This window comes from Pelobates fuscus, chromosome 10, assembly GCF_036172605.1.
Source record: "Pelobates fuscus isolate aPelFus1 chromosome 10, aPelFus1.pri, whole genome shotgun sequence".
NCBI classification, from domain to species: Eukaryota; Metazoa; Chordata; class Amphibia; order Anura; family Pelobatidae; genus Pelobates; species Pelobates fuscus.
The window spans coordinates 56,755,590-56,770,532 of record NC_086326.1 but is presented as its reverse complement, the minus strand read 5'-3'; the positions used below and the strand labels follow the sequence as shown (position 1 = coordinate 56,770,532).

At 39.8% G+C, this 14,943-nt stretch overlaps 1 protein-coding gene across 1 annotated transcript in view; it reads left to right on the top strand.

Annotated features, from left to right (window-relative positions):
• Positions 1-314: 314 nt before the first annotated feature.
• CABCOCO1 (ciliary associated calcium binding coiled-coil 1) overlaps positions 315-14,943 on the top strand; it is a 70,705-nt gene continuing 56,076 nt past the window's right edge. Inside the window, exons 1-3 of the mRNA XM_063433602.1 lie at positions 315-342; positions 1,552-1,652; positions 13,424-13,593. Coding sequence (XP_063289672.1) covers positions 316-342; positions 1,552-1,652; positions 13,424-13,593 — 298 coding nt within the window. The 5' untranslated portion in view covers position 315. The remainder of the gene's footprint in view (positions 343-1,551; positions 1,653-13,423; positions 13,594-14,943) is intronic.

Here is a 14,943-nt window from a genome sequence, read left to right as displayed (position 1 = left end):
TGTTTGTGCTCTGTTGTATGACTTGTTGAATTACAGTGCATCATAACGCATAACTATGTATTTTAAACCAAAAAAAAAATTGTCAAAAGCAAAATACTCCCTCTTCCCTAGCCAAAACAACAAACTTTTATATTCAAGGCACTGTGCATTAGAAGGACAGCAAATCTGCCTCCACTAAACATGAACGTACTTTAAGCAGGTTGGACCTAACACCAGCAAGTTACCACCATCCAAAAAGAGCTGGCTGCGCTGATCACATGATCGGTCACGTGTCGTTTGGTTACCATGGCGACTCCAAGCTTGCGTTCCAGCAACATGGCGGCTAGTGAAAGTGGTGTGCAGGTAACTGCCTTACAACAATTATATAGGTTATTATTTGTGCAAGATTATAATGAATTCCACCCACAGTGTGTGGTGTGAAATGTAGATATAATTCAGCGTTTGTGGTGTGCTTGGTAATGATAAAATGTGCAGAGAGTTGCTGAAGAGTCTGTATTAGGGCTTTGTTCGTGTTATGCAGGTTTAGACAGGAAATTCACAGTTTACAGTAAGAATGCATATTACAGAAGATCGACATATTTTGCACAAAACTAAATAATAATAATAATAAAAAGTAGAAACTCTGTGATGGTCATTTTTTAAAATGTATTTGCAGAGAGAAATGTATTTTTATTATTGTTTTTACTGTGGTTGTAGGAAGACTGCTGTGGTTGAATGGGTTACACATTTTCTAGTTTGATCCCATGTATGTGAGATGAATGGAATTACTTGTTTTTTGTTTCTTAGATAAGAGAAAGGAAAAAAAAAAAGCAAAACAAGTTAAAAAACAAACAAACCATGAATTGTAAATATGGGGACATTTAGCTCAGGAATTCATTTTCAGGTGATCCCCAAAATATGACAAGAAAAAAAAAAAGTCACATTATAACATTCACTGTTTTTGGTAATAGTGCTATCAATTCAATAAATTGTATAGTGGGTGGCAGAGGATTAAATTAAAATAGGCAAATCTCCCAGCTCCTGCTAATCTAAGAAAGCGTACCACAGTTGTTCAACATATTCAGGGGTAAGAATTCCTATGTCCACTGCCTTCTTCTGTGGTCTCGTAGAGGGCAAATGTTTTAAAGGTAAAACCCACACATGGTATGAGTTTAGATGGTAAGACACTAGTAAGACTCTTTCTGGTAATGAGATTATTTTAAGAAACCTTACTAATTTAGGATTGACCAGTCAGTTTCCTTCTACTAACAGTTGTGTTTTCTTTTTACTTTTGTGTTTTTTTGTTGTTGTTGTTTTTTCTTTTCAAACCGATGCCCTGTGTTCATTGGGTGGGAATTAAAGGGGTCAATATACGGTATAAATACATGTACAAACCAACCTTTGTTTTTCAGTGTTTTGATAGTTTTTAATCCCAGGACAAAATGTTATTAATATAGTTAGTTTGTCCTTTTTTTCTTGATTATCTAATTTGCTATATATGTACTATATAATGTAAAGACTTCAAAGATGTTTTATACCACTTTGAATTTTGTCTCTCAACCACATCTACAGGAAGATATTGTTAATGAAAAGGAGGATTCTCTGACCTTCGCATTTCTCTCCCTAACACAAGTTAGTTCTCTTTTAGAGCAAGATGTGAATGGAGTACAAAGGTATGCACATTTATTTTAACTTTGTTATTCTTATAAGGTGTCAAATATTTCACTAAAAAGAACTATCAGAGCTGCAATCAGAAAGGGGAGCTCTTACAAACTCACTGTCAAGGTGCCCTAAACACACAGTTACACACACTTCCAGACACACTGATCGAAAAACCGTGGGTATGCATTCCAATCACACAGATAAATACACAGATAATTATTTAAAGACACACGGTAAAATTTTGACAGACAAAAGGATAATCGTGTGTGGTGGAAGTTACCACCAATTTCATGTTTTTCCCCTCATTTCGTCTGTTTTACCCTTTTTCCGTTCGGGAGTACTGCATACAAACGATATCCATTCATCTCCCGAATGAGGACCACCCCTGTCCCCCATTAGAACGTTCACACTACCAACTTAAGTGCGAAACCGCAAGAAGTAATTAATGAATGCTGCCCCTGGGTGGTCCACCATTTTGTATAACCGAATGCACGTGGTCGACAAAAGAATGGCGGCTATCTTGTCTCCCGAACGTGGGCAGCGGTACTTGGTGGTCAAGTGCCTGGAACTCTTTTCGTGAAGCAATCACACAAAAACTGGTAAAGATTAGACCGCTGTTTCCGACCACCTATGCGAACGACGTTCGGGAGATATGAACTACTAAACAGGGGGAACAAATATATTTTGTATGGATTTTCTGTACCTGAGAGTTAATTTGATAATATGTTTTTCTCACGCAATTATTTCTCAGGCACACAGGTTCCTGGGATTGAAAACCCTGTATTTGTGTGTTGGAGACCGCATGTAGGGGTCTGGGCATGAAAGCCGTGTGTGGACCTGAATAATATCAGTTGACTCCCAGAACTATGTTTTGTCTGGTTACTGGGGGAATGGAATGGTTTTAATGGCTCCAGAGTGACTGAGTGAAGGAATTAGCGGAGGTAACCAGTCAGGTTACCAGTGGTCTGCTACAATCGTTATCAGATAAAGACTGAAACGGGTAATACTACACACTGGCAGATATACTCACACTGCCAGATATCCAGTCACCGGCTAATATTAAAGTTTATGTTGATTTTAATCATCTAATTCTTTGGGTACCATTGGCTGCAAGAAGGTGATTACCACGGGGTCCATTCTCATGCAGATTTCTTTATGTACCAGGAATAAGTAATCTGATATCACATCTTCCAAGTGGTACTGCACAAGAAAGGGGGGCATTATCATTTATGGCCCCCACCCACCACTCAGGGTTGGGGGCTGGGGGGGGGGAGGACAATAGCTCCCCCTTATTTTCCTTTATGGCCCCCACCCACCACTCAGGGGTAGGGGGGGGGACACAATAGGTCCCGTCCCCCCCTCATTGTTATTTATGGCCCCCACCCACTGCTCAGGGGTGGGGGCCGGGCGGGGACAATAGGTCCCGTCCCCTCTCATTGTTATTTATGGCCCCCACCCACCGCTCGGGGGGGGGGGGGGCAGGGGGGAGGACAAAGGTCCCCCCCTCATTGTCTTTTATGGCCCCCACCTGACGCTCACTGATTAGGCCCGGGGGAGGGAGGACAAAAGGTCCCCCCCCATTTTCCTTTATGGCCCCCACCTACCGCTCAGGGGTGGGGGCCAGGGGGAGGACAATAGATCCGCCCCCCTCATTATCATTTATGGCCCCCACCCACCGCTCTGGGGGGGGCATGGGGGAGGACAAAGGTCCCCCCCTCATTGTCTTTTATGGCCCTCACCTGCCGCTCAGGGGTTGGGACCGGGGGTGGGAAGACAATTGGTTCCCCCCCTCATTATCATTTATGGCCCCCACCCGCCGCTCAGAGGTGGGGGCCGGGGGGGGGGGACAATAGCTCCCCCTCCCATTTTCCTTTATAGCCCCCACCCACCGCTCAGGGGGGAGGACAAAGGTCCCCCCCTCATTGTCTTTTATGGCCCCCACCTGATGCTCACTGGTTAGGCCCGGGGGAGGGAGGACAATAGGTCCCCCCCATCATTATCATTTATGGCCCCCACCCACCGCTCAGGGGTGGGGGCCAGGGGGAGGACAAAGGTCCCCCCCCTCATTGTCTTTTATGGCCCCCACCTGATGCTCACTGGTTAGGCCCGGGGGAGGGAGGACAATAGGTTCCCCCCCTCATTATCATTTATGGCCCCCACCCGCCGCTCAGGGGTGGGGGCCGGGGGGAGGACAATAGCTCCCCCCCATTTTCCTTTATGGCCCCCACCCACCACTCAGGGTTGGGGGCCGGGGGAGGACAATAGGTCCGCCCCCGCATTGTCAATTATGGCCCCCACCTGCCGCTCAGGGGTGGGGGTTGGGGGGAGGACAATAGGTCCCCCCTCATTGTTATTTATGGCCCCCACCCACCCCTCAGGGGTGGGGGCCAGGGGGAGGATAATAGATGTCCCACCCCTTATTGTTATTTATGGGGGGGGGGGGTAGTAGAGTTTTTGTTTTTTTTAACAGTGAGCAGCCAGAGGCATAGCGGTATAGCGCGTAGGGGCAGAATTTACTTAAGTAATCTTTACTTAGTATTAGTAAATGTGGCTGAAAGACCAATTTAGGTCTTTCAGCCTTTTGGTAGATAGCTCCCTAATACTGTGGGAATTAGGTAGTTATCTACTAAGCGGCTGCAATATGCAGCCGCGGCACGAATAGGATCGGAGTTTCATTCATTAGAACAAAATTCCAATACGAACAAAGTCCTGAATTGTGTCCTAACACGAATGAACAAACTGTTCTCTAAATGACAGGACGTTCGGGAATACTGACAGGAAGCATTGCGGGAACAGCGAGGAAAGCTTAGAATTGTGGGAAAATTTCTCTGACCACCCGAAATGAAGCACACTTTGCTCCTCCTCTGGTCAGAGATGGCCAGGCGTAGGAAACCTCCATAAGACAAGTAGTCCCTACTTTGTTTTATGTTTTAAAGAAAACTAGAGCAGACAGGAAGAAATGAAGAACAGATCCTGACAGAGGGAGAGAAGAGGAATTTATTAAAGAAAGGTAAGTTCGGCATGACAGTGCCGCTTTAAATACAATGTAAAAGTACAGCATGCAAATTATGAAGAAGTGCAAATTTTAGGCCAACATATGCTTTTTTTATTGAATTATTTATTTTAAAAGATATTCTACTGCCCAAATACCAGAAGAAAAAAAAAATCACTATTTAGTAGACATATCACCAATGAATACATGCATGCATTTAATTATGTATTTTATTCATTGGTATATATCTATAAACAGCTTGCAAAAGCTGCATCCTATGTAAGCCCTTCCCTTCTTTCCCAGCCCAGAATGTGGCTGTCCAATCATAGACTTCCCATTGCAGCTTGATGAGAAGTCCTTGCAAGGCAGGTGCAATGAGCATTTGCCTGCCTTATGTGTTTAGCTTCACTGAGCTAAAGAAGCAGGAAGTAAAAGGACAGATTGCCTGATTGACAGCCAGTGCAGTGTAGCAAAGTTTATTTATAAAAGTACTAATTTATATGGAAATCTGCAATTTTTGGAAATGACAAAAAGAGGACACTCTCTTCGAACATAAAGCACTTTAGCTTGCTGAAGTGCTTTAGGTCTTTGAGTGTTCTTTTACTGGCTAACAGATTTAGTCATCAAAAACAGGTGGATAACGTACATTTATGGTAGGATTTTGAATTTAGTCGAAATGAGACAAAAATATTGACCGAAACCATTCAATAACAGTCGACTGGGTTTTGCCGATAATATTGAATCGAGGCCTTAATTCACTATAAATCTGAGTTTTTACTGAATAATCCCGTGGGTGTTTTTCATCAGGCTCAAACATTAGAACATTGCAAAGCCTCAATTTTATTCTGACGTTTAGACACAATACAACCCATAATACTTTAAATAATAAATACACATAAAGGGTCTCTTGACTCACATCCATGAAAAATAAAGTATGAGCTGATTGATTGATGAGTTAAATGCATACTGTTAAACAAAAGTGAATATTTTACGACATGTTTCATTATCTTTAACATAAATATATTAAACCGTAAAACAGTTGATGTTCTGTAATATTTCCACCAGTTTATCTTTTGTTTAATGTAGCATGTATTTTATTGCATTATCTTTCGAATGCAAAAGTATGACCTAAAAGTAAAAAAAAAAAAAAGACCGATCAGTTAAGATACTTCTCAAGGAAGGGATATTGCAATTTAAAAATTAGAAAATTGATGGTAGCTGACAATGATTCTGCCAAATATGGTTAAAATAGCAATGACAATACTTCTTAGAGGCTGTAAGCCAATACTTTCCATTTATGATTTATGGACTTTTTCATGCTGTGCTTCCAAGATTTATTATCAGTCATCCCATTATTATAATGTTAGAATTATTCAGTAGATTTGTTTATTTAAAGTGGCTTTGTGTTTTTTTAACCACTTTTTACAAAATTGATAAAAGTTACCTTAAACATTGTCCTTGGTTTTTGGGTTGCAGTGCACTGGTGTCAATTGTGGGGTGGTTCCATTAAAGAGTTACTCCAAGCACCATGATCACTTCAGTGATTTTAAAGTGGTCATGGTACCTGAAGTCTTGATGTCCAGTATTGCATAAATTATATAAAGGTAGAATTAACCCAACTTGAAAATATAGAGAAGAAAAGAAAAAAAAAATGGAACCAGGGACTGGAATAGGGAAAAGAAAAGAAGAGGAACTAATAACAAACCCAGGATAGACTAAAAGGGTGCGGGGGGGCTATGGGTAGAGTTGTTATGGTAGAGGTGAGTACTCAGTTTGTGTTGGATAGGTAGGTGTGCCAGGTATGCCTAATGTTGGTGTAATTGAAAATTAGCTGGTAGTCCCTCCAGGGAACTAACATAGCTAACCTAGGCTTGAGTGAAGGCGGAGCTCGAGTATAGTAATAGGAACTTATCCCTCCATTTAACGATAATGACAGCCTGTAGGGGGTGTCTGCTTTGCACCACTTGGTTGAATGGGTGAAAAGACGGAGATGACATCTGATTGGACACAATTGTCATGGGAGGAATCAGAATCCAGAAAGTGATTTCTGGCACATTTTACCCTGATGAAGGTGCTATGTAGCACCGAAAGGCATGTTGTTTTTTTTAGTTATTCATTTTATTTCTCTCACGATTATCACTTTAGGTGTGGGCTGAGGATGTGTTCTTGGGATATAGTTTAGTGGTTGTGAAGCGACTACAGAATTTAGCTTGTAACATTTCTTCCTTGATAAGTAGCTTAACTGATCTGTCTTTATTTTATTTTTTTATATGCCTAGTGGCAACTGAGGTATTAAGTAGCATAGTGTCAGGCTCCCGCCTCGCGCACCATATCTCCCTCTATCCCCATGGAGATGCTGTGCCGGAGCGTGGCTCTCCATACTGTACCACCAGCCTGTCCACCAACGTCAGCTGCTCTTAGCTCTTCATGGGACAGGCAGTGCCATTTCTCAGGCACGGCACCTCAGATGGGGGGACTGCCTGCTTCTTCTCATGGCAGAGGGATGGAGCACCAAAGGGGATCTTAAGGTGCGTGCGTGCCGAAGCAAGGCCCTCTTAACGAGACAGCAGGTGGGGACCAACACAGGGGATGTACATGAAGGTGGAGCTACATTAAGTGGACATACCTCCTCTCCCTATTTAAACTCCACTAACCCTAGACTCTTTGCACAGTCATACTGTGCTCCTGTTGTGTTCATACCTTCAGGGCCAGTCCTGTTTACTTCCTGGTATTTGACTCCTGACTACGATCCCGTGTCGTCTGTCCTGACCTTTGGCTTTTCTGAATATTCTTCATCTGACCCATTTGTACTGCATTACTTATTGTAATTACTGCCTTTTCTGCATGTTGGGCTTTATCTACTAAACAGCATCCTAACACATATGTGGCTATTCAGTAATATATAATTTCTTTAGACAGAGTAATTCCCCTTGATGTTAAGAAGAATGCAGACTTTTAATGGTTTTCAGTTGATATGAGATTTAGTCTAATTGCCTTCTTTATATAGCCAGGGACAGCAAGCAAGATTAAGATATATATTTTTTTTGTAGACCAGAGTGCTAGCCACTATTAATATCAAGAGATTGCTATTAATTAGCAAATTCTGATCCTTTTTTTGTTTCTGAAGCAATAGGTAACAGCAATAGGGATAAAATGTATCAATGTTCTAATTGGTGTGTGATTAATAAAGCTTGCTGTAGACATTGATATCTAGGTTACTTTTAAGCTGATGCCCATTTTTACTTACTTTGTCTCCTCCTATTACAGTGTATATACATTCTGATGGGGGATTGTCTTTTTAAATAATCTCCTTTATTATTTTGTAAGTTCTTGCTATTAGGGTAGAAGCCCAGGGTAGTGCTGGTATTATCCCCACTGACTAGTCACTACCATCTAGATGATGCTATAGAGTGGTGATTTCAAAGTTATTTCCTTTTTGATTTCTTGACACAGCCATCAACAAAAATCCTCGGCATTACCTCCATGAGGTTGTGTCCTCATAATTTTACCTATAGGTCAACATTCACCTATAATTACCCCAAACCAGTTTTTCCCCTGAGTGGAATTTTGATTTAGCAATTATGACACCTGGGAAGCTCAATAGTATAATAACAACATTTGGGCCACAATACTATCTCTCAGTTTAAAGCTATTACCTTTAAAGCCAGGCAAAGTTGTTTGTATTCCCAAATAAAATGCAGGATTTTGTTTCTGCAGATCAACAATATCATCCAGAACCAAAGCTACTGGTAGGAATTTAAACAAATACAGTATAATAGGCAATAGCACCATTTTGAAAGCATAAAAAAGGCCCAACAACAAAATATATCAGAGTGTTTCCAAGTTTTTAGCAATCCTTTGAATGATGCATAAACAGAAAGGTAATGTATTGAATATAGATCTTTTCTGCTTGAATGAGCTTGTTCCCTAGTTAGCCCATGGTGTGGACACAGATCCTAAATCTGAACGACTCCATTAGTTTTGTAATCATGTCATGATTAATTCCTACATTTAGGCCAGAACACTTAGAACGGTTCAATATAGCATACAAATTAGGAAGTGAGACATGAGAGTTAGTTAAGGGCAGGAGAGTATCATCAATCATAAGGTTGATATTATAGCATCATGTGCCAGTTTTCAGGCAAGGATAGGAGCTGAATAGTGAGATGGTCAAATAATAATTGGGAAGTAGGATTAAAGGGAAGGAAATAAGGAGATAGGATGAGGAATGTTTAGGTAGGATTGGATAGTTAAACAAGAAAAGCATTGAAGAGCAATAGACAAGAAGAGGAACGGGAATAGGTTGTAGGCATAGAAGAACGAATAGAAGCATAAAAATAGCTAAAAACATATATCCATACCTGATAACTCTGTTTGGAAGGTGGGCAGATCAACAATTCTTATCTTAAAATAAATTATATTTATGTGGACAAGAGCCTTCACAATGCCCACCCTTAAACTGGCTATGGATGATTGGTGCTGTAGGTTCTGATGTTTTCAGCCAATTAATGCATTGAAAAACTGCACAAAATTAACAAGGTTAAAGTTGAATGAGAACTACCACTTTAGCTGCACTGTGATGACTGGAAGCAGAGTAGGCTCCTAGGTTGCTCCAGGAAAGAATATATGAGGTCTGTCTGGAAACAGTCCATCCATTGTTAATATAATGTGAACGGTTTGCGCAATATCAATGTAACCTGGCAGCCAGGGAAAGTGGACTGGAATGTGCATGCGTGAACAATGATGACTTCACTCTACTAGTTAGTGGGGGCGCTAGACGTAGAGCAACGAATCTGCATCAAACTTTGCGTTCTGCTTGAACATCCCTCCATGGAAACTATTTGGATTATTCAGAAGGCTTTGAGTGACAATGCAGTAAGTGCAGCACAAATAAAAGTGGTTGAGTATCTGTTAAAAGATTTGGTGCCCTGCCACGTCTGGCTTTTCCCAAAACTAAAATAACTTTCGAAAGGGAAGAGATTTCAGACAATCGATAAGATTCAGGTAAATATGACAAAGCAGCATATGACGGCATCAACAAAGGGTTTTGCAGAGTGTTTTGAACATTGTAAAAGACACTGGGAGTACTGTATGAGGTCCCAAGGTGCCTACTTTGATGGGGATATTTACAATGTTTCTTGTATCGTGTCTTCTTCAATAAATGTCACTATTTTTCATGTTACATGGCTGGATACTTTCTGGACAGACCTCGTTTGTATATAACCACCTGAGATCATCCGTTAATGCAATGTGAAAATATAGAAATATAAATAAAATCAACTTCACAGGGTTGCTTTCCAGCTGGCAGCCACTTGCAATCAATCCAGAATGCACATACACATATATAACACACCCACAAAAATAGACATTACACACCACAACCTAATAAAGCAAATAATCTTGCCTTGTTGCAAACCCGCGTTGGAAATATAAAATAAACAAAAAAGAATGTGCCTTCAACTCCAGCGTTTAGTGTTTAAAATGATAGTATCAAAATATTTGGATCTTTATCAAGGACCTTGGATCGACTGGGTCAAAACGATTTTTTTCACACAGATGATATTGTTTTGATAATACCATATTAAACACTAAACACTTGATTTGGAGACCTATGAGTGCACCCTCTTTTTTGTTTTTTTTAATACACTCACCTGAATATGCATACATTATAGGGTGCTGCTGGAGCCAATTAATACAACATACAAAATCCAGCGCACTCGCTTATTCACTAAACAGTAATTTCAAGTCTCACAGAATGTAATAGCTTCGTTGAAAAACACCTCACCTATGCAAAAAATAATGGAGGTTTAGTTACATTATATGATCATATATTGCATAAGCCTGCCACAATGTCAGTGTACCCCATTCTTGGCAGGTCCTACTCGAACAGCAAAATGCCTGCTCTTATGAGATTAATCCACTTACTTGGGAAATCCTTCCTCCTGGGACTCTCTGCAGTGCAAGATTAAAAAGGGCCCTGCAATGAGGCACCTGTGACAGGGAGGGGTGAAAACCCGGGAATTTGCCTGGACTCCCAAATATAAATATATGAAACCAAGAGGCTGCACTCACCTGAACATGCATGCATTATAGGGTGCTGCTGGAGCCAATTAATACAACATACAATAAATTGTATAGCAATTTCAGATCTCACAGAATGTAATAGTTTTATTTAAAAACACCTAATTTGGGGCGAAAAAGAATGGGGGTTTAGTTACAATATATGATCATACATTGCATAAGGCTGCCACAACGTCAGTGTACCCCATTCTTGGCAGGGCCTACTCCCAGTGGCACCCTATAATGTATACATGTTCAGGTTGAGTGTAGACTAGTGTGATATTGTTACAAACAAAACATATGATACTCTTATTGGTAGCACTCACTATAGTGATGTTTACAATCGCCTCAAAGGTGCCTCCCTGATGGTGATGGGGACCGACAGCTTTCTCCTTTCTTGGAGTCACCTCATTCTGGAACGTAAGCCGTAAATTAATTTATTGGCAAAAAAACGTCTATAATTAAAACAAGTCTGAATAAAACCAACAAACAAATAAAACAAAAACAAGTATAACTTGTTTCGTTTATATAGAACAGGGATAGGCAACCTTCGGCACTCCAGATGTTTTGGACTACATCCCCCATAATGCTCTTACAGCCATAATGCTGGCAAAGCGTCAAGGGAGATGTAGTTCACAACATCTGGGGTGCTGAAGGTTGCCTATCCCTGATATAGAGCTTACTCAGTGACGCCCTATAAAAGGATGTTGGCGGGAGGGATTAGGCTGCTGTTTGCATTTATTGTTGATTTTAACACTTCATGCTATGTATTGTATACGTTTTATGGATATTCAGCTGTATCCAAACTTTATGTATATATATGCTCCAGGAAAGTGTCAACCCTTTCAAAAATGATTTGGCAATTAATCATGGTACAACACCAGGTGACTCTTGTCACCATAACCACTACAGTGAGCTGTGCTGCTATTTGTAATTTTTTCTTTTTTTTTTTAACACAAATTGTTCACTACATGTTTACACCCACAGAAATAGGGATACATACTTATTCTTTTCATAGATTTATTTATGTCATTGATTTACAAAATCAGAATTGCTTGTAAAATGATTAGCTATTTTAACAGTATGAATTACTGTAGAAAAAGTGATTGTTCGTGTTGTATATCTATTGCTGTTTACACAAGAAACATCTGCATTAAGATTTTCATGATGATGTATCTGTTTATGCTATATTTAGAAATTCTGCATTATGCTGTGCCTAAGCAAATTATAAATGAACAATTTATCATGGCATATGTTACACTTTTTTTTTGGCTGTTTGTTCACCTGCGTTGTACAAGACGTAGATGGTACAAATGATGCTGTTATGTGTCAAGATTCTAACACAAACTGACTTAATAGGTCGTCATGCATGATAATGCAATAACCCTTCAATAACATGTATTTTCTTGTAGCGGGAAAATGTTAACATCTGTAGGAAGTTCTGAAATATTTCCCTCGGAGATCTTGATGTTCTGCATAATAATATAAAAACGATGGTTTATAAAATATACATGGTAATGCATTTTGTCTGCTATAAAACCATTTTTTTTTTGTTGTTGTTCTAACACTCCCTGCATGGAAAATCATACATCTTTCTGATTTTGTATTGTTTGTGGCTGATTTTATTTAAACCTCAGTAGTGTTAAATATTATTGCTTTATAGGAACATTTAGAAGAATTTGGTAACCATTACAAGCATAATGTCTTGTACATTTTTCTTGTTTATTTCTCTTTGTTAATACCGTGCAGAATATGTTAGAATTTTTTAATTAAGTAATAAAATCAAGATGAATCAAAAACTGCATATTTGGGGATGTGACATAATTTAACTAAAATGTACAGTAACTTGTGATGAGATAAAGCAGATATAGTAGCTATAGTGTCTCTTTAAAAGAACACTATAGTCACCAAAACATCTTTAGCTTACTAAAGCAGTTATGGTGTATAGATCATGGCTCTTAAATCTCACTGCTCAATTATCTACCATTTAGGAGTTAAATCACATGTGTTTCTGTCCATTCAGCTCTAGCCACACCTACCCTGGCTGTGAGTGACACAGTCTGCATGAAAAAATTGTTTCATTTTCAATCAGATGTTAACTTACTTTAGAAGTCAGTATCTCCTACACTATAAACATACAGAAGGCTCCTGCAAGGTCTAGCAAGCTATTAACAGTGTAGGAGATAAGTCATTCTACATTAAACAAAACTTGCACAAAGGAAGCGTAAAGATTAGATCTCACTTTAAGTGTTCAGGAAAGCAGGGGAATGTGACTAGGGCTGCATAAACAGTGTGATCTAACTCCTAAATGGCATAGATTTGAGCAGTAAGACTGCAGAGTATGCTTTATACACCAAAACTGCTTCATAAAGCTAAAGTTGTTTTGGTGACTATAGTATGTCTTTAAGTCTCAATGTATATTTATTGTGGTGCTTTAAAGGAGGAAGCATGACAAAGTCACAGTTAAAGTACTGCATATCCAAGTGGGCAGTATATGTGTAGATCAAAAAGTTATTTTTCTTTATGTTGGTATGCTTCCGTTGCCAGATGTAGTAAGCTCTTTAGCAAGAAAAACTGCAATTTATGTTTCTATTGATTTTGAATTTTTTGTTACTAAACACTTTTGGAAGCACAAATATCTTTTGGAAGCAAGAGATATGAGAATACGCTCAGTGCATGCCTATGCGTATTCACAGATTAATTGTCCAACCTCACATTTCTTATTCACAGCAAAATGGAAGAGATCCTTAACTTTAGTGAGTGCCAAACAAATCTGAAGGAATCTGTACTAGTGGACTATTATGTATCTGGATTCTGGTGGGGAAAAGAGAGAAATTTTACATCCCAGCAGCTAGCAGGGTTCATGGAGTTACTACATAATCTAATGGTCAATCTTGAAAGTAAGTAAATGATCGATGGACAAAACAGACAAACAAAAGCAAATGGTAGTTCTGTATGTATAAGTGTATCTTCCTGACATTAATATCCTTGTTTACAGTCAAAGTCCCCAACACGAAAACCTAAGATGTTATAGAGAATGGCCAGTATTACTGGTTCTTAGAGTGGGCCAGGCTTGTGGAATGTTAGAGTCACCTAGACCTTTTAATCTCAATTAAGTGGTCTGGTTGCAGTGACCCTATCCTCCTAACCCTGCAATGTAAAACATTGCAGTTTTTTTTTCAGTAGAGGCACTTCCGTGGCACTGACAGAGTGTGTTCGGAGGCGCTTCCGTGGCACTGACAAAATAAAACAGGTGTGTTCCGTAGACGGGCCACATGCAGCCCTGAGACGCTTGTAATGCGGCCCAGTTGCCATCTAGGTGGTGAGGGAGGCAGGGGCCAATTACTTACTGTGCTCTCCCTGCACAGCTCCCTCGCGACCTGCAGTGAGCCGGAAACTGGAATATGATGTCATCCCAGCATCGGCATCACTACAGGCCACACAAGGGACCTGTGCAGAAAGAGCACAGAGATCCCAGAACCAAACACTGGCCACCAGGGAGAAGATCCACTCCAGCCCTCTCCAGAGCAAGGTAGAGGGGCTGGGTGGACCTCTTAATTACTAAATGTGTGTATGAATGTGATTATGATTTTATGTGTGTGTGTGTATATATAAGTAATTATGTGTGGGTCTGTGATTGTGTGTGTATGTATGTGATTGTGTGTATAGGTCTGTGGTTGTGTGTTTGTGTGTGGGTCTCTGATTTTGTGTGTATGTCTGTGTGTATATCTGTTATTATGTGGGTGTTTGTATGTCTGTGATTGTGTGTGTATATTGATGATTATATGTTTAAGTGTATGTATGTGGGTGGGTGTATAGGTCTGTATGGGTCTGTGATTCTGTGTGTGTGTGTGTGTGTGTGTGTGTATGTATATCTTTGTGTTTAGGTCTGTGATAGTGTGTGTCTGGGTCTGTGATTGCGTGTTTATGTGTGTATGTATGTGACTGTGTGTATATGTCTGTGATTGTATGTATGTGTGGGTCTGTGATTGTGTGTATGTGTATGTGATTATGTATATGTGAGTGTATCTGTGATTGTGTGTGTGTCTGTGTGTATATCTGTGGTTATGTGTGCATGTGTGTATACATGTGCGTGTTTATTAGATAGCTACCTAGTTTGGTATCCTCAAATATGGCAATCCCACATAAGGATAACAAATAAGTGAGTTCTCTATGAAACAATTGAAATATTAAAATTAAGAAAAGGGCTTTTAAAGTTTTATTACTTATATACATTAACTACATTATAT